Source organism: Mixophyes fleayi, chromosome 10, assembly GCF_038048845.1.
Source record: "Mixophyes fleayi isolate aMixFle1 chromosome 10, aMixFle1.hap1, whole genome shotgun sequence".
Lineage (NCBI taxonomy): Eukaryota > Metazoa > Chordata > Amphibia > Anura > Limnodynastidae > Mixophyes > Mixophyes fleayi.
Genome location: NC_134411.1, coordinates 78,428,407 through 78,455,857, shown reverse-complemented (window position 1 = coordinate 78,455,857; position 27,451 = coordinate 78,428,407). Strand labels below are relative to the sequence as shown.

At 43.2% G+C, this 27,451-nt stretch overlaps 1 protein-coding gene across 2 annotated transcripts; it reads right to left on the bottom strand.

The window, feature by feature from the left end:
- On the bottom strand, nt 1-25,222 carry AMFR (autocrine motility factor receptor). Of its 2 annotated transcripts, none has more exons than XM_075188937.1 (14): nt 24,843-25,222; nt 18,062-18,154; nt 16,354-16,518; nt 15,925-16,077; nt 13,159-13,199; nt 11,300-11,432; nt 10,616-10,749; nt 10,124-10,234; nt 9,012-9,202; nt 8,739-8,842; nt 7,540-7,674; nt 6,700-6,777; nt 5,246-5,430; nt 1-479 (listed from the first exon to the last, which is right to left on the bottom strand). In XM_075188937.1, exons 1-14 carry the CDS (start codon nt 25,065-25,067, stop codon nt 335-337), a joined length of 1,893 nt encoding a protein of 630 aa, XP_075045038.1. In that variant the 5' UTR covers nt 25,068-25,222; the 3' UTR covers nt 1-334. The 2 variants fall into 2 exon arrangements, with proteins under 2 accessions (XP_075045038.1, XP_075045039.1); XM_075188938.1 differs by lacking the exon at nt 24,843-25,222 and adding an exon at nt 24,380-24,405.
- Between the last annotated feature and the right edge of the window lie 2,229 nt (nt 25,223-27,451).

The window sequence follows — 27,451 nt, the reverse complement described above, 5'->3', positions numbered from 1 at the left end:
TTTAATATGTAAGTTACTTTAATATCTAGAGTCACCAGAGGCTTCTTCCTCCGTCTAAAATACTGACAGGTTTCCCCCATCTGGGATCCTCTCGGAGACTGCAGAATGGTGGCTAGCTTCCAGGTAGAGGATTCCGTAGCTAGCACACAAATAGTGCGTCAGAGCCTAGAAGCAGTCCTGCTTGTTCTAAAAAACCAAGGCCTGCCAAGAAAAAAAGAAATGACAAAAGCAAACTCTGTCCGTCGAGCTGCAGCAGCTGACGAGCAAGCTGCCGGGTCAGTAGGAGTCTCTTGTGCACAAGGAGCAAGGCAAAGTGATGCATGTGCTCTGGTCGTTATTGAGGGGGTTGCTGCAACTGAATTCTGCGCTCGGCAGCGGCTGCCAGCGTGCGCCTGCGGATGGTTACCGAGTCCGAAGAAGAAGCCCAATTTTCTGAATATGCAGACAAGTCTTCATCTGAAGTTCCATTCAAATAGCGCCTGTCGGAAGAACAAAAACAACAAACAATATCTCTGAATGACTGTTCTATGATAAATCTGATACGGGGCAAATGGCAATAGTTCAGCAATATATCACAGTGATGACGGGTGTTGAGATTGAGCATTTGTGTGCAGAATATACAGTGCCCCCTCCATATGCTCCACTTACAACTAAACAAAAATAACCTGTTCAGTTTTCAACACCGTCAGTTACAATCAGGGGACAAAGAACCAACAACTTCTGGCCCCATCACTAAAACGCAATGTGGTCAGTGACAAGGGCCCATTAACAAATTAGCTAAAACACATTAAATAGTTGACTATTAAAGTCCTAGTACTGTATTCACCTCCCGACATGTCCCATTAGGGGGAACTAGACAGGCAGACATCACTGAGCACTGTAGGCACCATGTTCCCAGACATCTGCAACGGCTGTCAGCGCCATGACTGACAGGGGCACAGCAGGGAAAGAGAGGCTTCAGCTCAGCAGAGTGATGCTGACACTGGGGAGGGACCATACTAGCTCTTGCTAATGTCAATCAGCCAAGTGGATTGTCATAGATGATATGGGAATAGCAGTTGCAGCCTGCGGCACAGTGGGGATATTAGATAGAGCAAAGATACAATAATGGGAAGCAGATATAATGAAGGCGATATGAGTTTTACTGAGAAAAATATATATTTTAGGTGGAGTAAAACTATGTTTACACTATATAATTGGCACACCAACCACATAAACCAGCAGTTCTATTTGAAATCCCGTTTACATGTTCTATGCGATTCTAATAGTTTCACTCCAGCAGTGGAAGAGGTCTGAAAGGTGCCGTACAGTCTCCTGGACGTCTGCTGCTCGGCCTCCTCTTATCTACTGGCTGTGGACCAGAAATGACTTCAGACACCTCTCATATGAGGGGTGGGGGCTCTGCATGTGACGGGAGCCAAGGATATCTGTAGATACGGATATTCTCATGACACCACAGCCCTTGTAAACAAATTACAGTGGCTTTGTGCTCCTATCATGGTATAGCACAAAATGTATGGAAAATCACAGGTTGTATATAGGGAATACAATTAGTACATTTAAAATTGCCAATGATAGGGCATTCGTTTTGTGATACAACCCCTTTAATTGCCACTTTCTCCCAATGTAATTATATGGTAATGTCAAACAAGCATAATACATAACATGGCCACTAGGTGGTGCTGATAATGTCTATGGCAGTGGTCCCCAAACTTTTGCAGTTTGCGGCAGCCTTAGGGGGGTATTCAATTGTTAGCGAGATGCGTTTAAATTTCGAGCTCGAAAAAAAAACAAAAAACCCGCGCTCGTTTTTTCCTGTTCGAGCGCGCGTTTAAAAAAAAAAACAACCCTCAATTCAATTGTTTTTTTGCATGCACCCCCTCGCGCTCTATTATTGGTCATAGAGAGTTTGAAATGGTTAAGGCACTCATTTTACTATTAAAAAATAAAAGTAAATTAATGCAATCAAGAATGGCCCCAGCACTGCAAAGGAGATTGGGCCCCTACACTGCAATCAAGAAGGGCCCCAGCACTGCACAAGAGAATGGGCCCCCACACTGCAATGAAGAAGGGCCCCAGCACTGCACAAGAGAATGGGCCCCCACACTGCAATGAAGAAGGGCCCCAGCACTGCAAGCAACAATGGCCCCCCCTGTACAGCAGAATTAAAGATTTTACAAGGAGGTACATTTTTTGAAATTTACAAACATTTAAACACTGGCCAAGCATGGACATTTGTAAGGTACAAATATTTGTGGGACAGTGGGCAAACCGGACCTTTCTTCGAAGGTAAAAATATTTGTTGGGACTTCGCGTAAATGAGTGTGTGTAGGTAAAGCATCATAAAACTGAGGATTTCGTCCATGGTGAGTATTATGTATTTTTTTTTTTTATTAAAATCTATGGTGTACATGAGGGTGTTTACTGTATTTCTCAGTGTTTTATTATTTTTAATAAAGATTTGTGGTTGGAATGAGGGTGTTGTGCTTTTATTTAACATTTTGCTTTGTGGAACTACAAATCACAGCCAGCCGTGGGTGTAAAAGCATGTTGGCACTTGTGGTTCTACTACAAGTGCAAACATGCCCTGGGTGCTATGGGTACGCTGGTGGTTGTAGTTAGACAAGTAGCAGCATGCCCTACTATTTAGGACAACATGGCTGGCTGGGACATGTAGTTCCACAAGTAAAACATTTTTTTTTTTTCATACAAAATCCCCATTTATTACCCTACCACCCACAGCCCAGGGGTAGTAGGAAGAGCCCTAGTGCTATCGGCACTGGCCTGGGTGTCCCTAGGGGGATGGCCCGCTTACATTTTTCAGCGGACCACAATCCCTAGGGAATCCAGGCCAGCGCTGAGCAGTCTTTGGGTGTTTAGTCATTATGGCCGTGGGACCCAAACTGCGTTCCCCCCCCCCCCCCCCCCGTTATAGTGCCTATCACCCCGGCTGGTTTGCCTAGTGCTGGTTCAATTAAATTAGGGGGAACCCTACGTCAAATTTTTCACACATCAATAGCCTGCCAGCACTAGGGCGAAGACTAAATAGAGTGGGGAGCAAACGATTTTGCTTTTAAAATATAAATAAAAAAACATGATACTTTTTGGCAAAAATAATATAAAAAAGTTTTAAATACATGCAGCACTATGGTTATTTCTAAGGGGGGAAATTTCCAAAAATTATTAATTATTATACACTTTTTTTTAGTACTTTTCTTTTTTTAGGTTACTTTTATGAACTTTTACACCTATTTTCTCAGTTTAATGTATATTTTTCTTAACTTAATAAAAAAAAAATTTCTTTGAGCAGACCAAGGAGGTGCGAGATAAAACAGCATACTTGCCTTTTTCACACTCGGCGTTAAAAAACAATTGAATAGCTTTTTCCGCTAAGGGTTCGCAGCCAGCCTATACTTTAACATTGACAAACGCTTGAAGCGCGATAACACCGTTTCGGTAAAAAAAAAAAAAAAAAAAAGAATAGAATTGCGTGAGAAGTTTTCGCGCTCGAAAATAAGGTAAAATAGCAAAAAAAAAATGACTTTTCACGCTCGAACTTCCAAACTCGCTAACAATTGAATACCCCCCTTAGAGTCTCCATAATTTTTTCAAGGCACCCCTCCAAAATAATTACAGAGCAGTCCTGTTTTAGAATTAGTTGGGTCAAAAAACGTAATAAGTATTTAGGTCAGAGCAGAAATACTTATTTAGTTGTATGCAAAAATAATAGACATAAATCCAAGGGAAAATAATATTTTTTATATATTTTTTTCAATTCTATTTCTATCAAAGAATAATTGACAGCTAACTCACACTGTGCCGCCTTCATCTCCATTCACCCTGCCCCCCTCTGCATCCACTCACGCTGCCTCCTCGTCACGCTGCCCCCTCTGCCCCTTGTCACGCTGCCCCCTCTGCCCCTCGTCACGCTGCCTCCTCTGCCCCTCGTCACGCTGCCCCCTCTGCCCCTCGTCACGCTGCCTCCTCTGCCCCTCGTCACGCTGCCCCCTCTGCCCCTCGTCACGCTGCCCCCTCTGCCCCTTGTCACGCTGCCCTCTCTGCCCCTTGTCACGCTGCCCTCTCTGCCCCTCGTCACGCTGCCTCCTCTGCCCCTCGTCACGCTGCCCCCTCTGCCCCTCGTCACGCTGCCCCCTCTGCCCCTCGTCACGCTGCCCCCTCTGCCCCTCGTCACGCTGCCCCCTCTGCCCCTCGTCACGCTGCCTCCTCTGCCCCTTGTCACGCTGCCCCCTCTGCCCCTTGTCACGCTGCCCCCTCTGCCCCTTGTCACTCTGCCCTCTCTGCCCCTCGTCACGCTGCCCCCTCTGCCCCTCGTCACGCTGCCTCCTCTGCCCCTCGTCACTCTGCCCCCTCTGCCCCTTGTCACTCTGCCCCCTCTGCCCCTTGTCACTCTGCCCCCTCTGCCCCTTGTCACTCTGCCCCCTCTGCCCCTTGTCACGCTGCCCCCTCTGCCCCTTGTCACGCTGCCCCCTCTGCCCCTTGTCACTCTGCCCCCTCTGCCCCTTGTCACTCTGCCCCCTCTGCCCCTTGTCACTCTGCCCCCTCGTCACGCTGCCCCCTCTGCCCCTTGTCACTCTGCCCTCTCTGCCCCTTGTCACGCTGCCCCCTCTGCCTCCTCGTCATGCTGTCCCCTCTGCCCCTTACCACGCTGCCCCCTCTGCCCCTTGTCACTCTGCCCTCTCTGCCCCTTGTCACTCTGCCCCCTCTGCCGCAACCAGCCAAGGAAAAACAACAAACAAGAAAAAAAAAAACTAACAAATCTGCGTGGCGCCCGGGACCCAGAGAGGTGGATGCTGGGTCCCGGTCGGATTGGTAAGTTTTTTTTTGTTTGTTTTTTTCTGGCTTGCCCACGGCACCCCTGGGAGCCGCAGTGCACACTTTGGGAACTGCTGGTCTATGGTATGCATTACATTTGACCATAACACAGCAAGGTAGAGCCTAGCTGAACAACCAATTGCCAAGTCGCACACTTAAAATTTCTTTTAGAACGTGGCATTTACATGAAAGATCATTCAGCCCTCTAAACACTAAATATATGAGACAACCACTTATGACATGAGTGAATTGTCCCATACAGCAGGTACCTTAGGTTTCCCTCCACCTTACCTAACCCCTCCGACACCTATACTTTCATTGTCTTCAACTAAACCCATTGCATCCATCTCTTCTGTTTTATTCGTTACCTGGTACAATATTTCACTATGCTCCCCGCTGGTTCATCTCTCACCTTCTCGCTAGCTGCACCATATCCTCCTTCCTCTGCACCAGCATCCGTTGTCTCTCTTCTGCAGACTTGGAAAATCTACTGCCTCTGGCCTCAAAGTCTTCTGCGCCCGTGGGCTGCGGCTCCACTTCACTGAAATCTCCATATTCCTCTACATTTGGTGTCAGTTCCAAGGGAACCCGCTCAGTCTGAGACAGGACAGTAAAGAGGCAGAGGAAATGTTATGCCAAGTTGTGGATAAGATAATTACACAGTCATGGAGTCACTAATCAGCGTTGCCCCAATATAAAGTTACAATGGATACCGTACAATATACGTATTCGCCCACTTATCCGTGCAATCCTCCGATACGGCTACACCTCCTTTTGATGTGAATGTCAAAGGTAACATCCACGTCTCTTTCACGTGCCACACAGGTGGGACATAACTGATCAATATTCGGAAAAAAAACCCTTCCACAGACCAAGTAATGAGAAGACTTAGATAACCCATCACTCACACTCAGATGACTCCTTAGTATCACATACGAGCACTTACAGTTGCTCCCCCATTACATCTGACAGGTAACCAGAGATCCAGGTACCGAGCGCCACAGATGCTACGTGTTTGAGGAAGGCAGGAGTAACCTCCTCCTCATCGCTTAATTCTGAAGTTATGTGGTAGGAGTCCGGATAGATAACATAGTGTTACACACACAGTGTGCATGCAAGTAGTTGTTAAAACCTTTTGATATCAAAGGATCAGCTTTATATAGCCATTGTGTTTCACAGTCTCTGAAGTGAGCTTATCCTCCGCTCTTACTCATAGATTAACCAGCTGCATACCGAAACCTTTCATAAAATCCTGGTCCCCATTCTGCACCATGTGTCTGATGCTCATACATTCTTCTCTATTTGTCCTTCCAATATAGTGTATTCCACGCAAGCATATAAAGCTACACATTCAGAATAACATTGTATTTCTTCTTTAATTGTAAACATCCGTCCATTACCCTAACATACAGATTTACTGACAATATTGGACTGATATGGGAGGGCTGTGTCACAAACATTTTTGGTCACAAACATGATGATAAACACTCATCAAATTCCCTATTTAGATCTAGATATTATAATTCAGAATGGGGGGTTAATTAACCAGAATGTATTTTAGGGTTAAATTAGTCTCCTCGAAACACGTAGCAATGATGAGGCTCGAGGTCGTTCAGATGTGGTGGGGAGCAGCCATAAGTGTTCATATGGGATATTAACAAGTTATATAAATGTGATATTTTATCTCATTTTCTCATAGCATTTTACACTAGTTCTATGGAAGTCTTTAGTTCACCAGGACAGAATTACACCGCTGCTTTTAAATATACAAAGTGTAGACAGAAATATATGTATGTTTCAAACCCTGTATCAAGCTAGACACAGGGAGCAAAAGTCATAATATTAGGTTTGTCCTATAGTACTTACCTGTACTAAACTATCGCTCTCTTCCTGCGCGCCGCCATCTGGAGAGCCGTCAGATGCAGCTCTGGGGTCATCGGGCCTCTAGGAAGTGAAGCGTATACTTGTATTACTATCAGGTTATGTTTGCAGTATCATTATTATTTATTATTATTATTAATTTTTATTTATAGGGCGCCACAAAGTATCCGTAGCGCCGTACAAGGACAAACAATGGCACAGTACAAGGTGAAACAGCACAGTACAAGTAACAGTAAGCACTATAACTCTGGGGGCTCAGGCACAGCATGAAAGAGAGGGAGGGAGGGGAAAAGTGAGTACAGGCAGGTAACTATGGCCCAAGAGGGTGGGCACAGATGACAGGTTGAGAGTCACTGAGGGGAGCGGAGAGAAGCGAGAGGAGACAGAGGGAAGAGGGACTGAGAGGAGGTGAGCTGAGTAGCTGGAGAGCGTAGTAAAAGTGATGGAAACAGAAGGTAGGAGAGCCCTGCTCAAAGGAGCGAACAATCTAAAGGGAGGGGAAGACAGACAGACACATGGATGAGACGGAGAGACGGGAGAAACGGAGACGGAGTCGAGGAAGGGGGAGAAGGGAAGAAGGGATGAGAAAGAGAGGTAGCCAACTGGTGGGAGTTTAGGCATGAGACTGGAAGGCTTTAAGGAAAAGGTGGGTTTTTAATGTTCGTTTGAAAGAGGACAGATTAGGGGAAGTTCTGATGGAGCCATCATCCTCCCATATAGAAGTGCATATATATTAGCAATATAATAATTAATATATGCAATATCAAATTCAATTTACATCTGTTCTTGATCGAGCTGAAGGTCATCCTTTGACAAAGCACTAACCTGCGTGGGAAAAGGCACTTGGATGCGTCCCTCTAAAATATTGTCAGTTGTTATCTCCACAGATCGAGTGAGCTGCAGGTCTTGTAGCACCAGGTGATATGGTACTTGTGGGAACATGTCTAGAACTTGTCGGGCCTGTGGACACAATACAGATGAAGGATGTGTACTAAGTCTCACTGCGCCCGAGGTTGTATTTCAGATGTCACCTGTCATTCCACTCTGAGCCACACTCATTCCTCTTATTTCAGCTGTGTTCTCTTCCAATTAAAATGTAAGTTGTTCCATGAGCAGGACCCTCCCTACCCTTTGATTTTATTATATCTACCCTGTATGTCCCTGGTTTACATAAGTCCTGTCCAGCGCTACAGAGTACTATGGTGCATTACCAAACTGGCATAAGAATACTTTGAATTTCCAGAGACTTACAACTCGCCTTATACTGCTCTACTTGTATACAAGATATATGTCATCCATTCTTACCATCAAACTCTTAAAGAAGGTAGCTTGCTAAGCAACACAGCCCTACACAAATATTATATAAGAAGCTGATCAAGGCTAGCACAACGTATATCGCACCTGAATCCTTCTTTAAGTGAAATTACTTTGCGTGTGAAGGAGGAAAGTCGTTCTGCATTACAATGTCTACTTGTTATTCAGGAAACCAGCCCCGGCGAGCGTCTGAAAAGCGAGCCCCGGCGAGCGTCTGAAAAGCGAGCCCCGGCGAGCGTCTGAAAAGCGAGCCCCGGCGAGCGTCTGAAAAGCGAGCCCCGACGAGCGTCTGAAAAGCGAGCCCCGACGAGCCTCTGAAAAGCGAGCCCCGACGAGCCTCTGAAAAGCGAGCCCCGACGAGCCTCTGAAAAGCGAGCCCCGACGAGCCTCTGAAAAGCGAGCCCCGACGAGCCTCTGAAAAGCGAGCCCCGACGAGCGTCTGAAAAGCGAGCCCCGACGAGCGTCTGAAAAGCGAGCCCCGACGAGCGTCTGAAAAGCGAGCCCCGACGAGCGTCTGAAAAGCGAGCCCCGACGAGCGTCTGAAAAGCGAGCCCCGACGAGCGTCTGAAAAGCGAGCCCCGACGAGCGTCTGAAAAGCTGCCTGTGAAGATCTGTTACCTAGCGAGCTGCCTTGTTTGAGAGTTCACCACCGTTTCTATCTGAAGTTTGAAGAGAGTGGACATCCACTTACATATTTGCTCCATTCTTACCATAGCATTCAGTTGTGAGTTACTTGCTTGTGCAATTCCTAGTAAATTGGTTGTATGCATCACTTCCACTGAAAAACTTGGTAGCCAACTAGCAAACCTCGATCCTATAAGAAAAGACACAAACTGATCAGATCTTCCTTCAGCAAACATGGCTTAGTTACACAGATCAGCACACGCTGCCATTCCTCTAGTCTTACTGCACAATATACACACTCTGTCTTTTCATAAGCAAGAATAACCCCATCACCTGAGTGCTACCTGCACAATTCTTACCATCAAAATGGAAGAAGTGATTATGATGATTGAGACGGGGTCGTCCCTCTGTCACTGTTAGCGGGATAATATTCGGATCTATGTTGTCTCTTTGCTGCTCCCCGCGAGGTCTGTTGCCATCTGCCATATTGAGAGACATTCTGCAAGTTGGACATGACGTATCTTGTTCCAGCCAAGAGCGGAGACATGAGCTGAGGACAGAGCAAGGGACAAGAGTGGTCAACAATTAATTGTACCTAAAGGCAGATGTCCGAGTTGAAGCCCATATAAACTAGAATCGGGCCTACATTAAAGGACCATCTTAAAAGGTTTATCGTTAGTCAGCTTTGTAAATGATCTAATGGTAGCATTACCACCAACATATAGTAGTAAAACAATTTCTTTTTTAACGAGAGTGTTTAAGTTATGCTATACAGAAACTATTAGTTACATTTATTTGGGCTGGAAGCTCCTGAGGCTCATCAATGAGGACTGAGCAGGATATAGTGGTGCTTGATTTGTATATATGGTACAAAGAAAATCGGTTCAGGCTAAATATTTTTGTCAGACCAAGGCAGAAAGAAAAGGCTTAGCTATACAATGCACTATAGATGAAGGAGAGTGTATAGCACATACAAAATGTGACACAGCTGTTGCCATATAGGAGGGATTGCTGGAAACACATATATTACACTTAGTATGTTGGAGCAGGAAAGACCAACCATGACACTATGGAGAGAAGCTGCAGCCTTTTTTGTGTTAACTCTATTGTGATCCATTTTTATTATTACTTAAATATTGTGTTTATTTACAACTGTCACGACCTGTCAATTCTGAAATCCCATAGACATTTGTCTGTGGTTTGAAGGCCATGCTAAGAACCTCTGCATCCCAATCACAATCACGTCCCTACATAAGGCCTGCAAGCAGTGGATGGGAAACTGTCAGCCAGATCACTTAAATACTTTGCAGTTTTCTATTCAGAGGAGGTTGTAATAAAACTGTATAACCACTTCCAGAGGATGTAAGTACATCCTCATCAACAACTCTAAACTGAATGCAAGCACCTAATAATAGACACCAAATGCACAAAAGATTGCACTAATCAGACCGCACAGATCATAAATACCTACTTGTGGAACAGATGTCCGCAGGGCAGCTTGCGTGCAGCCTGCATAGAATCCCAGCAAATGGCGCAGTCATCGTTATTAGCTTCCAGTTCCTCCGGAGTGGCTATAGCAAAACTTGGAAAGAGAATTTAACGTTACCAGGGCCAGCAGTGCATGTAGTCATGAAAAGAACGATGCAGGACAACCAAGGTTTGGGAATAATTATCCTGAAAGTTATTTAGCCAAACAATAGTTTGGAGGTGCAAATCTCCTCTATCAAAGTGCTCCCGTCACTTACATAGAGTGGAGTCATCTAGTGAGATAAAGCAATATTCATGAGAATGCAGCCGTTTATTAGACTCCGGCTGCTCCCGAATGCTGAATACTGCTTCAGCCCACAACACTTTGTGTAGGCAACAGGTGCGCTATACAAATCTGAGAATGATATATTATATACAGATATAAAATGATCTAGGCTGCCAGAAGTGTATGGCTGGAACATGAACAAAAACTCACTGGGCTTCCATGTTTCCAACGACCCGTAAATAGTTCTTGTGACGCCGTAGTCTGCGCTGCAGCTCGTGGAAAAGGTGGCGCAGTTGCATGAAAATGACCAGGCTTGCCATGGACAGCCAAATATTCCCAAATAACTGACATGGGGAAGAAGAGAGGAACAGACAATAAGCAGAAAACACACAGCCTCCCGATGAGTGGGTCAGGCAAAGTACATTATGTGTTGGATAATGACAAGCTGACAAGCTAACAAGTGGTGGGGGAGGGACGGGACTTTTTTGCTTATAGAACTTAGCTTGGCAAGAGACACAGGACATTGAAGAAGCATGAAAGCAAGAAGTTACGGGCATACAACAGCACGGTGGCTTAGTGGTTAGCACTTCTGCCTCACAGCACTGGGGTCACGAGTTCAATTCCCGACTATTGTGTTATCTGTGTGGAGTTTGTATGTTCTCCAATGGGGCAGGGACTGATGTGAGTGAGTTCTCTGTACAGCGCTGCAGAATCAGTGGCGCTATATAAATAAAGAGCGATGATGATGATACAACTAGGCATGATAGGTAAGGTGTACAACAAACAAGTGTCGTACAGAACATGTACGATACAAGGACAAGACGACAGGAGGATCTGGCTTGTGAGACCTTACAATCTAATGGGAAGGAAAGAGGCAGAAAACACTACACTGACCAGCATATGAATGTGATGCATCAGGTCCATAGACAGATGACCAAGCTCCATCACGAAGTCTGTGTAATATACGTATGTCCCTTTGCCTTCCCAGGTTCCTTCATGATTTAGGTCCCAAAGGTGAATCACATAACTACAAAGAAAAAAAATGATTAATGCTGTGTAGAAAAAAGTGTATTTGCTGCATTTCACATGAGACAGTACATGCCAACCCTGTAATCTGATCCAGGGCACCAGGCATCTGTAATAGCCACTAAACCAAGTAGTGATGAAGAATCCATGCACCTAGTATTATACAATTACACAGTTTAATTACATTACACTGATGGTTGCAGAATCTGTGTCTCTATTTAGCTGCAATGCGAAAATAATTACCCGATGCTAGCGTAGACCCAGAATGTGCAAGATATATGAAATATTTGTGGCCACCAAATGAGTATGTGGCTACAAGGCACACGTAGGATAATAGGGACAAGAGAATACTGAATGTACCGCTTCCGTTGTTAAGGTCTCACTCCATCGTTTGGTTATAAAGATGATTTATAGCCTGACAGTGTATAACAACCACCAGGACATGAATATATAATAAACCCAAATCATATAAATACTCCATGAAAAATAGTAACGCAAACTCACCAATGCACATCTATTTGTTTCAGGTTCAGTTCCATTTTAGCCAATTGGGAATTGTAAAGTTGGCCACAGATGCTGCTATATTGTAGTTAATATCAGGCAACCGGACCAATATTGTACGCCAATATCGGGCAACCGGACCAATACTGTACGCCAATATCGGGCAACCGGACCAATACTGTACGCCAATATCGGGAAACCGGACCAATACTGTACGCCAATATCGGGCAACCGGACCAATACTGTACGCCAATACCGGGCAACCGGACCAATATCACATGGCCCCCAAACTATCGCAAGGCCAGATAGTGATCCTCTGGAAGTCAATAGAACCATTATTGGGTCTCGTGGAAAATGCAGTATGAAAGATGACCACTAATGGCTGTGTGCGCAGTCATCTTAAACCACACAGTTTCCAGTGAACCCAGAATTGACCCGGTTATTTGTCTCTCAGATCAAGCAGCAGAATCATCCATGTTCGGCCAACTTAAAGCTAGCCCACATGCAACAACAGGACAGTACAACAATCAATTGAACTGCCCCCTTAACGTCAAAGGCGTTAAATGTGAATATAACTTACATCTTCCTAGTGTTTTGACCTCTTGTGTATAAAGTTCATCAATTGTACCATAAGATGCAGAGACTTATGGACAATAAAAAAAAATATTTTACCTAGCCAAAAGATGCCATATCATGTGTATTGCCGAAACCTCCCAGCACCTCCGTCATCATATCTGTAATATATATCTAATAAACACCTACATCGATATGGATTTTGCCCTTGTCTGATGTCTATGATAAATGTCATCCAAGGGTACAGCAATAATTGCAAAAAAGCATTGAAATGCACAGCCTCAGTGACAGGCAGCCACAGGTATTCAGGCGTTCATGTGACAGCATCCTAGTCTGACAGGTGCATTTTCTTGCCCTTTAGGGGGTAAAAAGTGTGGTCCACTTTATGAACATAACTCATCATAAGGAATGATCAATCAGAGACGGATGTTAGCATTTTTCTGCATGAGGGGGCAACTAAACTGGGGGCCATTTCTTTTAGCAGGTTGACAAAAAAATGTCTATGTTTTGCTGGGCCCCTAAATCATGCATATTCAGTGTGGTTCCTTAGGTAGACTGAAGACAAAACATAAACAGAGCCTCTAACAGGAACTTATAAAATGCCTCTTCACAGACTCGCTCGGACTACAAGCTCAGGAACTTTTCCTACTTACCGCAACACCACGTGAGCTGTTCTCGTCGTCACCAGCAAGCACTACAAGAAGACAACAGGCAGGTGTTAGAGTATGATTGGAAAGCTTCCTGCCCTAATCCTTCCTGCAGCACTGCACAGGGTAAGGTGATTACCGAAGCAGGTTTTCAAGTGGACTGAACTAAACATAGTGACCAAGAATCCTGTACCATCCAGGATCTTAAAGGCCAGCTATTGCAATGTTTAAGACAATGGATTGTATTTATAATGTGCCTTTTCTGGTATGCGTGCTTATCTCCTCTCTCATGTCTGTCAGCAACCTCATTAGCGACAGACACTCCATTAGAATAAATTATTGTGGAAGGTCCATGTCAGCTGTCAGTCATGCTCTGACCACACAGAACCCCCACACATCAAAGGACATCTCTCCACCAATCATAAGCAAGCTCAGGCCATTCCGATACCCATGTGCAGTAAGCTGAAGTAGAGCGCTTGCTGGTCATTGATGGAAGGGCTTCCTTTGATGTGCAAGAGGAGGAGGAGTACGAGCACTGTGTGAGCAGTGCGTACTGTCTATGCTATGAATAAGAGTATAATTTGTTATACCAGCTGCATGGTGCTACAGAGTTTTGTGACGCGTACGCATAAAAGATGATAATGATAAGGGAACCGACATTAATAGCTGGTTCTATGGAGTGTCAGCATGCTAATAATAAGGTCCCTGACAGGCAGAGCCTAAAAGAGCATGGGTCCCAGCAAAGGGAGGAGAAACAGATACAAATATATTATATATAACACCTAAAGGGCTCGTTCACACATATGTAACAGGAAAATGGGGAAAACTTGCGCTTTATATGCATAGTGCACTTTTCATGCTCTTACAATCTACTGTACTGCTGTGTGCGTTACCGCATGAGACGTAAGTTGTGCTACTGTCTAAAATTTAAATCCGGCGTCACTGGTGTGAACAAACCGGTAAGAAATCATTCATCTGCTCACAAGATTTTTTTTTACAGATTGCACTTGATCCCTGGTCCCCACCCGCGTTCGCTCAGTTTTCCCCAACTCCTCGGATCTCTGTTGGCGGGCCTGCGGGCAGGCAGGCACCCTGCTGCACATATGGTGGACAAATACACCATCACTGGCAGGAAATCCACTCGCTCCTATTAACCATCACAGACAGCAACATGCCACCCTCAGCTTTATACACACTGCTGCCCAGGCCTATCCGCTAGCCCTCACCACTCACAAAAATGGATCCGTTATATAATAAACGCAGCAACATGTCTCATAGCCGCACACTGTAAAGATACCTCACCACCCTCTCTTTACAGTACTATACAGAACGTATGGGCCATTTGTCGTATGGAAAACATAACTGCCAAGCTGCATGATACCCCTACTGCCTTCCAGGCAGCTGGTCGCACTGGATCACTCATTACAGAGCTGCTCCTCCTTTAACCACAGAATATTCCCGCTTGCTGCACTCTCTCCAACCGCCCCCACAACATTAGTTTCACTGCTGATCAACATCGCCCCTCTCCTCTCACATTTGCCAAATAACCACCTCCAACTTTTCCCCTTTCTTCCCCACCCCCTTGTACGTTTTTACCCTAAAAACTTTGGTATAACGCTAACCCTTGGTACATACCGGTTCCTCTCATTGGTATAGCATTTACTTATGTCTTTTAAAACTGACCTGCTGATAACTACTGTACCTTTATACCTGTTGGCTTATTTTTGATTCTCTCCTTTGTAAACACCAAATAAAAAACGTATTTAAAAAAAAAAGAAAGAAAAAGAGAAAAAAAAAAAAGGAATCATTCATCTTATTTGTAAAGCGCTTACAGGCCTTAATTAGGGTCTGAACAGTGCTTTAACAGTGTATAGATCATAATTCATCATTTCAAGAGCAACCCCTTTTCTTAACTTGCTGATAACCTTAAAAGTATTAGTTTAATCCCTACTGTAGACAGCTGGAAAGCATTTCCCCATAGCAAATACTCAATAGACACCGTGACAAATTCTGCAGCGCACCACATATTAGGCACAGCTCCATAAAGATAAAATTACTAAACTATACTGCTACTAAATTGTAGGCCAACAAGCACTGAGCGCACCAGCATCTGTGATAGCAAACGGGTTTAGTTATCACTAAATCATGGTAATGCAATAAAACCATTACTGTGAATGAAACAAATGGGAGCGATTTGGCTGACATGACTGACAAGCCTGCATACAGGCATTATATAACGATTACACGCTTAATTAGTTTATGATACTATTACACACTCGCACCATAATCCAATCTGCCCAAAAAGACACAATAAATGTGATCAGTCACCTGAACTGCTCTGCAGTGTTGTGTGCACAGCGCCTACAGATGTTATAACTAGAAGCAGGCCAAGTACAATGGAGGCTATTTATATATACACAAAGTATGGCAAGATATTAATACACTGAATAGTTCAGTAAATCATGGATGCTAAGTATTCTTCATAGAGCACCACTGTATTCGAGCAAGTGAATAAGAGCTGCCAAACACATTATAATCCATAGTTTACCATAGGTTCCTGGAATATAATGGCTTCTATGGCTTCACAACGGAATAACTTATGAATGAGGGAGTGCACAACAATAGTATAAGGAGAATGTGGTATTACTATCATATCTAGATGAATGGCAAAAGACAGGTAGTCATAGCACATACTAATCGACTACATTTCATAGACACCTTTGCCCCATCCGTCAGTTGCCTGGCAGGTCTACCAGTGATGACCGTACTAACCTCAGCAGCCATGAACGCCAGAGTGTGCATCCCATGTTCATATCCAGCGAAGACGCACAGCACGGCCAGACCGCAGCACACCACCAGCATGGTGAACAGGAGGACTAACACACGGACATGGCAGCTCATTGGGGTGGTGGGAGAGAAGGAGAGCTGGGGACACATGAAGCACAGGTTATCCCAGAGTGCACGATCACACTCAGTACAAAACCAGTAAGTGACACACTGACAGGGGATGGAAAGGACAGTTCTAAAATTCACAAAGAATTTCACAATAATACTACATGAACTCTGCATAGTGGATTTTGTGGTGCAAACAATAACATTATTAAAAGTGTATATGGTTAAATATCTACATAGAAGAAACTAACGGACAGAAGCGTTTGCACTGCTGGGATATCGCCACATTGCATGTTCTCTTATACGTACATATTCAAATCGGTCTCTACAGAGCTGCACCATAAGGTGAAGGAAGACCAGGCCAGCAAACCACAAAAACCATAGGACCACTTCTTCCACGTGTTGGACATTCAGGACTCCAAAGATGAAGATGAACTTGTAAAAGATGAAGTTCCAAAACTTGTCCTTCAGATGCTACAAAGACATGTAGGAAACGGAGAGTCTGTAATACAGCACCAGCATGGATACCTATTTGCAGACAACGCACAATCCAAAGCATAGGAGATATATAGAGGAGACAAAAATGCTTAAAAATGACAATGTGACCAGTGTTCTCCCCAGGACCTATTTCCCGGGTGCTCCACCCGGCTGCTTTTTGCTTCGGCTCTCCGAGTCTGATGGAATCCAATTATAATAGGACAACCCATAGATGATGATGGTGGTGATGATGGTCTGTCCTATTAGAATAGGACCAGTCCTGGCAGAGGCTCAGCTGTCAGTCATAAATTAACAATTTCTAAGAAAAATATGAGTCCAGTCCAGCCAGCAAGTGGACAATAACTGCCAAGATAAGTGTTGGCAATAACCTCTAAGTTTTTTCATTATTATTGCCCCCTCCCGGCTACTTCTTAGTGCCACCCGGCTGCCAAAATTTTCTAAGTAGAACACTGGTGACAGGGGTAGACGCAGGATTTGTAGAGGGGGGGTTTCCACACCACACCACCAGTGGACGTGACCAGCATGCATAGGGGCGTAGCTATAATTTTAGACAGTGCTTGGCTTCTCTCCAACTCTTCCTATCCCCATAATATACATGGGCAATGCTGCGTGCACTACTGTTAAGTGCACGCAGCTCTCCCTTTGCAAGCAGAGTTGTGTGAAGCTGGAGCAGGGTCCAGCCACCTCAATTATACAGTGCCGCAGGCTTGGAGGGGGGTTTCCAGGCACTAGGAAACACCCCCTCGGGTTTGCCTATGGGTGACTACTCCAGAGTATAACAATGCGCTCTGCCAATCTCTACCTAACAATTTTATTCCCTAAACTGCAATCGGGTCACTCGATTTAGGAAGCTTTTAACAACAAAGGTCCAAACGCCAGTAAAACCACATGTAAGTCGGTTGTTTTACTTGCATTCGGAGGTTATTGGCAGTCAATCCATTGACCTCAATACGTTTAACTTTCGTCACATGCATTGACCGAAGCATGCGGCGTTCTGAAAACCACAATGCGTCCGCAATGCCAGTAACATAGCAATTTTCAATTTTTGTGCATTAAAAGAATGCTAGTACAATGCACGGAGCAGACGCCAGTGGTATGAGGCGTTAGGCTTCAGTGGATGGTTTCCTCATAACAAAGGGCCTGATTCATTAAGGATCTTAACTTGAGAAACTTCTTATTTCAGTCTTTCTTATTTCCTGGACAAAACCATGTTACAATGCAAGGGGTGCAAATTAGTATTCTGTTTTGCACATAAGTTACATACTGACTGTTTTTTCATGTAGCACACAAATACTCGATAGCTTATTTGTACACTGAAATTTAAAGTTGATATTTGTGTGCTACATAAAAAACAGTCAGTATTTAACTTATGTGCAAAACAGAATACTAATTTGCACCCTTTGCATTGTAACATGGTTTTGTCCAGGAGACTGAAATAAGAAGTTTCTCAAGTTAAGATCCTTAATGAATCAGGCCCATAGTGATGAAGAGTAAGAAATACGTGGGACATCGTACTCACCTGTCTCTCACTAACACGTAACGGACCAAACACTACGTGTTGAATCAATTTAGCAACAAGCATCAGCAAGCAGCACACCGTGTTCACCAGGACCTGCAGAGGGACAAAAGGGAGACCATGGTTATCTGGAATATAAACAAAACTCCAATAGAAGCTGTACAGATTGAAGACAAAGGCTACAATACAGATCCGCTGCCCACATTCGCTTACGCCAACACTGTCACGTGACATCTGTCACTGACACAAATCAAGGGCTCAACTGTAAATGTAACTTCTAATAGATCGCAACACATGGATGGAGCAAGCGGAAAAAAGATATTTTAGACAACCTGGCTCTCAAACATCTCATATTGGGTTTCACAATTAACAATTTTAAACAGATATTTTATACAAATTCCACAGCATCATATTACTTTGCAAACATTGTAAGGTAGTGAACTGAAGCTTTCCTTTCGTGTTTTATGACATTATTGTGGGAAGCCACTCATCTGCGTATGTGCAAGATGCACATAATGATTTCATAATGATGCATTGTTAATAATACCACTAAAACCAGCTAATAACTATGGCACCATTCGGGGGCCTAAGGGAGATTATTTCCTTCCTAATGCAAAGTTGTGGATTTTTTTTAAACATTTGTTTTGATGGAAGATTATCCCCTCCTTTCAGTTTCTACAGCTTCATTTTCATTTTCTGTTTAGACATTTTTGCCCATCTTGTGCGTCCTGGAGAGAAGAGGTCGAACCAGCTGGTAACATATGATGGGGAGAGGTTGCTGCGCTGTTACTACACTGTTTTCAACTAACAGTGTTGTCCAGCTAAAAAAGACCTAGGAGTTGTTGCCCACAGCAGCCAATGGGATTCTAGCTGTCATTTTCTAGAATTAATGAGAGCTAGAATCTGATTGGGGGCTAAGGGTACCACCTCCACTTATCTCTACCACCCAGTGATCATAGGACTACCCCACATGCCCCTAACATGCCATTCAGGCCACATCACTTGCCACCTAGACCCCCCCTCCACCCCCACACATGCTACACAGACCTCCCCCAAGTCTTGCATGTCACCTCACACTTAAGGTGAAGACCCGGCTGTTGCCTACCACTGCTCTAGCATGTAGGGTATGCCACAATTTGTTTATATTCACTCGGATTATACTAATGAAATGAATACATATTACCCCATTTTTTTAAAAAAGATAAGAACACAAATTTGAGGCGCTCTTTATTAGTTTGACTACCTGTTTTCAAACAAGAAAAAAATAAAATAAAAAGAACGAAAGAGCAAAAACCTTGTAATAGTATTCTCTAGAAGCCACAGTGGCTTAGTGGTTAGCACTTCTGCCTCACAACACTGGGGTCATGAGTTCAATTCCCAGCCATGGCCTTATCTGTGTGGAGTTTATATGTTCTCCCTGTGTTTGCGTGGGTTTCCTCCCACACTCCAAAAACATGCTGGTAGGTTAATTGGCTGCTAACAAATTGACCCTAGTGTCTCTATCTCTGTCTGTCTGTCTGTCTGTGTGTTAGTTAGTGAATTTAGACTGTAAGCTCCAATGGGGCAGGGACTGATGTGAGTGTGTTCTCTGTACAGCGCTGCGGAATTAGCGGCGCTATATAAATAACTGATGATGTTGATGATGATGATGATAAGCCCTGTGCTGTAAGACATCATACTTTAGTAATCCAAGTTACTGGCAGAATTTACAAGTTAAATTTTGAGCCAGTCCCCTAAAGCCATCATCGTCTCTCTCCATCCTACTGTTACGTGCAGCACAAATATATGTCTTATATGACTGAATGGAGAAGCTTCTGGTTACTTATGGCTAAGATACCTTATAGATCCCAGTGCAAGCACCAGTCACGTATTACACATAGAAGCTAAAAGGACATGCTATTTTTAATGCAGAGCATCTTAAAATAGTTTATTAAAGCAGCAGCGATGGCTACTCAGTATGAAAACTTATAGAGCAAATGCACAGTATTGTTACAGACATAGTCACATGCAAGGGGAATCTGCAGCCTTACTTCCAGCTGTAGACACGAGGACTATAAAGCAACATAATACACCTAGTGTGGTATTAAACAACAGCTACACTATGTCATTTGCAGCATAACAGATAAGGAACCATTTGATACCACCATAATGATTCATACAGTCACTGTGCTGGGACAGCCACCATATGACACTTCCAAAAAAAAACAGCTACCCATTTCTATCACATGACGAGAAAGGATGGGTGCTTTAAACAATAGATTGTTTTAAATTGAATTTTAATTATAATTTTCAACTTGCTTTTTAAGTATAAAAAAAAATATCTCTGCATCTAAAGTGGATCATAAACAGTTTTACAATGGTTACATTATACTGATGTGTCTGATCTTTGCTCTAATTCTCCAGCTATCATGAGGTCTGACTTCCTATACGTTCTAGACAGTCAGATCATGCAGCATCCAATCCGGGAATGGGGCTAATCTATAAAGACTATCTAGTGACCTATCATTAGGAAGGAATATGCAACAAACTGCTGAGGTTCAGAAATGACCCTGGTGACGTGTTGTAATTTACACACTGTACTGAAATGACAGAAGGCTTTTCTTATGTTAGTAATAGTGCAACTACAGTGCAACATACTACTAACTAAATTGGAAATAACAGTTAATATGAAGGGCATTGCTAAGAAGCATCAATGTTGTGTTATGATAACTAATTGTCAGGGTCATATGGTGTCACGTAGATTTGTAAACCCTGCTTTTTTGGATCTCTGTACAAAGGTTCATTCACACACACACACACACACACACTGATTTATAAACTCTATGGATTGTCAGTAATACCAAGAAGCTGCAATAAAGTTGGGCAGTTTGATGGCACTGAATTAACTTAATAGGGGTGATCCATTGATCTACTGGACCAACATCCTCAGAATCCCAAAGCAGGTTACACCCTCTACACACATTACATACTGCTTTAGGACACAAACCCTGCACTGAGCTCGTTCTCAATGACTAAATAAACATCACAGCTGTAAGTATAAGGGGTAATTGCTAAACCCTCCAGAATCAAACATAAGAAATATAAAGAACAGCGCTGAAGTGTACCTTGCAGGGGGTAAGAATAAATATATTCATTTGGATATTATGAAATAAACATAATGCTTCATGATACCATATTATGTTTTTGTCCTATGCCCATCACATATTTTCCCCATCATAGCACATTACAATGTTACTGATCGGTGCGATTCAGGTAGAACATGGACCAGTAAAAACAATTTTCACCAGAAAGTCCTAGTGGAGAGATAACACACATAACCTATGAGCAGGACGGTCATCAGAAAGCATGAGGCAGACAGCTGTAGTCCCGTCTCTCCCACCCCTTATACCGGTAATTAGCACAGGATTTACAGGGGGCTAGCATACAAACCAGAGCCTACTGTAGGGGCTGGAGAACAAGGTGGAACTAAACTAGTTTACTAGTATATATGTAGGAAACACCTAACCTGATGGCTACTATATAAAGCAGACATCAAATCTACCGGATAATATACTTTGTACATAAAAATAACCTACAATCTGATGGCTTCTGATTAAAGTGGTCTTCTAAGCTTGTGACAAGTGTGTAACTAATCAGGTGGTTTGTATATAAAACATAACCCTTAACATGAATAAAAAAAGAAAATACTACTTATTTTGAGAGTAATGTGCGATAAACTGCTTAATCCATCAAAGTATAAACCCCTGCCTAAGGAAAAAACACACAGGATGGCAAAATATATAAAGAAAGAGTCCTTGCTTGGAAGCAAATTCAACTATACAGTTCCTGTGCATAGGTTCTAAAAAGCTCTGATGTGGGTAAACACTTAAGAACAGCATGTGGAATGTGCAGCGTTTGCTGCTAGTCACACACGTGAGGAACTGGTAACCAGTTTAAGTACAGCTTACACACAGGCCCCAACCACTGTTCAAAACACTATATGCAAACGACTGATAACACAAAACAATGTTAGTTCACAAGTGACTCACTAGTGATAGTATACACAAATATAAAGTTATGTAAACGTCTAGATGTATAATGCAGAGACATCCTTCTATAGTAGCTACAGATTTTGGATATGTCCTTGTTCTCAGAACGATGTACTCCCAGACAATGGCTTCAATAGACAACAAGCCACCACAATTGACAAACAAGGTAAATGTAACCGATAGCCACAAAAACAACAGCCCTTCAGACACTTTTGACAACAGTGATAACGTAAGCTGGGTACACAGTACACGGTTTTCGTCCAATAATCGGCTCAATCAGCCGACATACGACCGCTCGTTCAGAAGTATGTTCAGTGTGTGCAGTGACACGATGGTCGAAAGTCTGCCCAAATGGACGATTGTCGCCTCATTTGGTTGGTCGTACCGTTTAATATTTTCGTTCCAATCTCGTTTCCGCTGTGTAGTGTGTATAAACTTCCGACCGATCCACAACAGTGAGTACGAAATTACAGTCATTGCTCACGACAACATGGCTGTAAAAAGTCGCTAAAGGGACGTCCGCTCTTCCCTTTATCGTCCTAAACAAGTCTAGTGTGTATGCAGTCCATGGACCGAGCGATCGGACCATCGATTGCATGTAAAATCACTCGGCATAAAAAGTTGGTTGAAATTTCTGTAGTGTGTACCCAGCTTTACTAATGAACTGCAACAGATTTAATACAGTAACTTCCTGCACTTTCTGTGAATTGCCTTCAGGATCTGGTGCAATTAAAAAATAATTTGCCAACTTGTACATTGGAGACATGTAGCATTTCTGTCTAGTTTATAACAATTTATATCAAAATCAGACTGTGCTTATTTAATGAAACAGTGACATTGAAAGAACATATTTAATTACAATTGAGACTTGGAAAATCTCTTATCGGGAAGTATTACTAAATACACTTCATTAAATAAGGAGCTTGTTAAGAACGCTAATTTAGTTTACACCTTTTTTTAATCTATTTCTTGTTTAAAGGGATTGAACTCAAAGTTCTGAAGCCAAAGTCTGAATACAAGTTTAAATAGAAAGAGCATTTTAAATTATGGTGAAATATATATATATTTATTTCAAACACACTTATTGGATAGTACAATGTGTTTTTTTAAACAGACGTACGCAATGTGAACGCATTTTTCAATTGTGCAACTTTCTCAATAGCTGAGCTAGGAAAAAAGGTGCAGAAAGGAATGATAATATGCAACACATTTGGAATACAAATGTGTGAGTGTCCTTGTTCCTTGGCTTTATATTCTATTTTATTTGCACAAAACAAACAAAATGAGAGATCAGTGGTTGGGAAAACCAGTTGGTGGATTATTAGCATTAAATTATCGGCAATGTATTTGTTCCTATGCAACAACATATTTAAAAATACGTCCTGTTTGCCATCATCAAACACCATGATTGGGGGTTTTGAAACAACTTGATATCTCTCTATGTATAAATTAATGGAGAGTCTGAAATGGCACATTTATGATGTATAACTTACACTTCTAATACACAAGAGATTTTAGTATATGTGGAGACTGTTTTAAATAATATCCTTCTGAACACAGTTTTCTGATGCCATCGCTTATAATTGTTTAGCTCAGATTTCGTCATTTCAATGTCCGTTAGGAGAACTTAAGCATAATAAAGAGTAACTCATGCTCTACAGCAAATTATTACGGACATCAGAAGGCACCTCGGAATTCTGTGAATTGTATATAAGCATTCAGCCCAACACCACATGCATTTAAATGGTGACACCTCAGAGACTAACAACTATACAATATACATTACAGAACACATTCACCCTTACACTGTTGTGTAACACTAACACAGCGTTAATCAGTTACAGTTGTATCCACATTATAGCTTCTTTCTATGATGTAATGTACACAACATATATCATCCTTGCCAAATACATTATTCTGCATCACGGGTGTATTTTGATAATGGTGTTAAACAAAAATGCAAACTTGTATACATTTCTGTGTGCATACAAAACACTGAATAGTGTGGGGTCAACAATGTCAGGTCTTGAAGCTGAAAATGACTCATGTATACAGTGGTTAAAGTGGAAACTTAGAAGTGACAGTATGGAAAACATAAGTAAATGGAGTAAAAGTGGCAGTATGGCATACCAGTCCGCTTCCATCACTGTGTTATACACACACACATATATTTATATATACATAGCCACAGAAGCCCCCTAGCAGTGACAGGTATCTCAAGGCACCAGGCAGACACTAGTAGATGACAGCACCATGCCCCAGGGTACAGAAGGAGTATGTTGGCTGCACTCACCCATACTCCCAGGCTGTCTGACACCACTGTAGTATATATATATATATATATATATATATATATATATATATATATATATATATACACATATACACACACACACACTGACACTAGCAGATGACAGCACCATCCCTCAGGTACAGAAGCAGTATATAGGCAGCACTCACCCATACTCCCAGGCTGTCTGACACCCACCACTGTAGTGTATATATGTATATATATATATATATATATATATATATATATATATATATATATATATATGACAGCACCATACCCAGGGTACAGCAGTAGAACATTAGCAGCACTCACCCATACTCCCAGGTTGTCTGACACCACTGTAGTATGTATATATATATATATATATATGTATATATATATGTATATATATATATATATATATATGTATATATATGACAGCACCATACCCCGGGTACAGCAGTAGTACATTAGCAGCACTCACCCATACTCCCAGGCTGTCTGACACCAGGTAGCGGCCTAGCTCCACCGTCACCTCCCCGGGGTCTCCCGCCAGCTGCTCCCCGGGGTCCTCCTCCTCTCCCTCCCGCACCTCCCCGCTCAGGCTCCGGTACGCGCTCAGGAGGCTCAGGCCCAGCAGTAGGCCGCTCAGACCGGTGTATGTCCGCAGGCTGGGCCAGGGGAAGCGCTCCAGAAAGAGCAGCGGCATCTCTCCGGGAGGAGCCGCAGACGCTGTGCCGCTGTAAGTCACCCTCCGCCCGCTCACGTCTCCGGTGCGGCCTCCGCTCGGGTCTACGACTATCTCCGGCGGCGCCTCGGTGTCTCCCGGTGTGACAGCGCCCTCTGCTGGCGGCGAGTGGCGGTGACTGATAGGAGCTGGGCATGGAGGGAATGTGAGACCTGCAGAGTGACAGCCTCCAGGGCTTCTATAGGTCATCGTTTAACTTTACAGCAAAGCACACAGTGTATATTGTAAGCAGCCCTTTCAGTGCCTCTTGTTTGTTATAGTATTAGATAGGCTGAAGTGGTCTGTAATCTCCCTCCAAGACAAACATGTTTATTAACTAACAGGTCAAGAGGGCAGACTTCAAGAGACATTTTAGTAAATTTACATACAAGAGCAAGTCCCATAGCTCCTTAAGCTGGGTACACACTACACGGTTTTCGTCCAATAATCGGCTCAATCAGCCACATACAACCGCGCGTTCAAAAGTCGGGTCAGTGTGTGCAATGACACGATGGTCGAAAAGTCTGCCCAAATGGACGATTGTAGCCTCATTTGGTTGGTCGTACCGTTTAATATTTTCGTTCCAATCTCGTTTCCGTTGTGTAGTGTGTATAAACTTCAGACCGATCCACAACAGTGAGTACGAAATTAGTAATTGCTCACGACAACATGGCTGTAAAAGGTCGCTAAAGGGACGTCCGCTCTTCTCTTTATCGTCCTAAACAAGGCTAGTGTGTATGCAGTCCATGGACCGAGCGATCGGACCATCGATCGCATGTAAAATAAAAAGTTGGTTGAAATTTCTGTAGTGTGTACCCAGCTTTAGTCCCACAGCTCCTGAGTCCTGAGCCTTTCTCGGCCTTTTGGCTAAGATCAGAGGTAGATTCCCATGTATCCTCATCGTCACTCATCATATATGCAGTGGGCCTTAAAGGCACCAGCTGTAGGCGATGGGCCATTAACTGGTCCCCTGCCATGCGGTTGTTAGATCTAAAATCTGATCCATTTGTCTGTGGTGTCAAGTATATCTGGAAGCTCTTCAATCAGCTGGAGAAAATAGACACAGACCAAGTTCTGTATACAAGGAATATTCTCTGTTTATTGATATCAAGATACAAGTCTTTATAGCCTACTGAATATACGAATCCTACGTCATAAGCATACAATAGTCTATGGGATGCGCTGCGGATTAACTATCTCACGTATTCTTGAGGTGTTTAACTTTCACCCCCCTTCTCAGGACAGATGTGTCAATTATTCTTTTCCCAAGCGGGGCTGGAGGTTTATCTCCTGTCTGCCATATCCAAAGTCATGGGCACAGCTCCCATACTACAAGCCAAAAATGAAACTACCTATTGTTCACAAATCTTACTACATTCTTACAGGAGTTCTTTATGTCAGCTTAACCTCAAGGCTGTGGGCTTACATCTTGCAAAACTGCATTTCAGCAGAAAAATGACAAAAAATCATATTTAACAGGGTCTATATGTGAATCCAGCATCACTGAGGGAGCAGGGAACTTCATGTGACAGAATAAGGCATGATGCACATTCTCTCACTTTTTTTTCTTTTTGCTAGAGTATCTCATGAGCATAAGAGACTAAGGCCAAAACAGTTTGTCCTTACTTTATTTCAGCTCCTGTTTTATCACCCGAACTTTATTTTTGTATTTATTTTCAGAAGAATCAAAGGTCCGTGGTAGACCATTATGGGCTCTGCATTCCCTGCTGACTGGGGGATGGGGATCCTACAGCTCCCACTCCCCTGAAAACTCTGAGGGTAAAGGGAAGAGTTTCCGATCCCTGGGTAAAGCTTCAGTGGAGACTCTTGCCCCCTTTTGGTTGCAGGGATTGGTATAAGGGGGCCCTTACTCTTTTAAGGAGAACCTGAAGTTAGGCCCTTTTAGGGATTTACACCTTTTTTATTTTTCTTTCTTTCTTGCATTTAGGGCACGAGAGCACCGATCCCAGGATTTCAATAAAAATTGTCTCCTTCAGAGCCTTTTGCCCAGGCAGGAGTTTCCATATTGCCTAGATCAGTGGTCAGGGAACAGGGGTAAATTACCCCAAACTGGGTAAAAATGAAATTCCTGGGGGTAATTCTGCCGATTCTCACGCTGCCAGTTAGATTGTAGATCCCTTTAAATGTGAAATTGCTGTTGTACCAGAGGAGCCTCAAGGGTTGGCAGAGGCACTACTTGAGCTTCGATGTAATAATGAAGCACGTATTGCATTTGAAAACAAAGCAGATTTGTCATATTTTTGGATGTCAACACCTGCAAAGGCATCAAAATTGCAAATTAGGAGGCAGTCAAAAAGTTGCTGCCTTTTGCAACAACCTACCTTTGTGAACAAGGATTTTTCACT

Bases quoted from the DNA above. Each gene is read 5' to 3' on its own strand.
- AMFR (XM_075188937.1), bottom strand. From the start codon at position 25,067: ATGCCGCTGCTCTTTCTGGAGCGCTTCCCCTGGCCCAGCCTGCGGACA. The intron at 7,675-8,738 runs GTAAGAATGGAG...TTGTGTCCACAG, and splicing joins ACTCACAACTGAATGCTATG to GCCCGACAAGTTCTAGACAT. The intron at 6,778-7,539 runs GTTAGTGCTTTG...TTCACTTCCTAG, and splicing joins AAGTGCCTTTTCCCACGCAG to AGGCCCGATGACCCCAGAGC.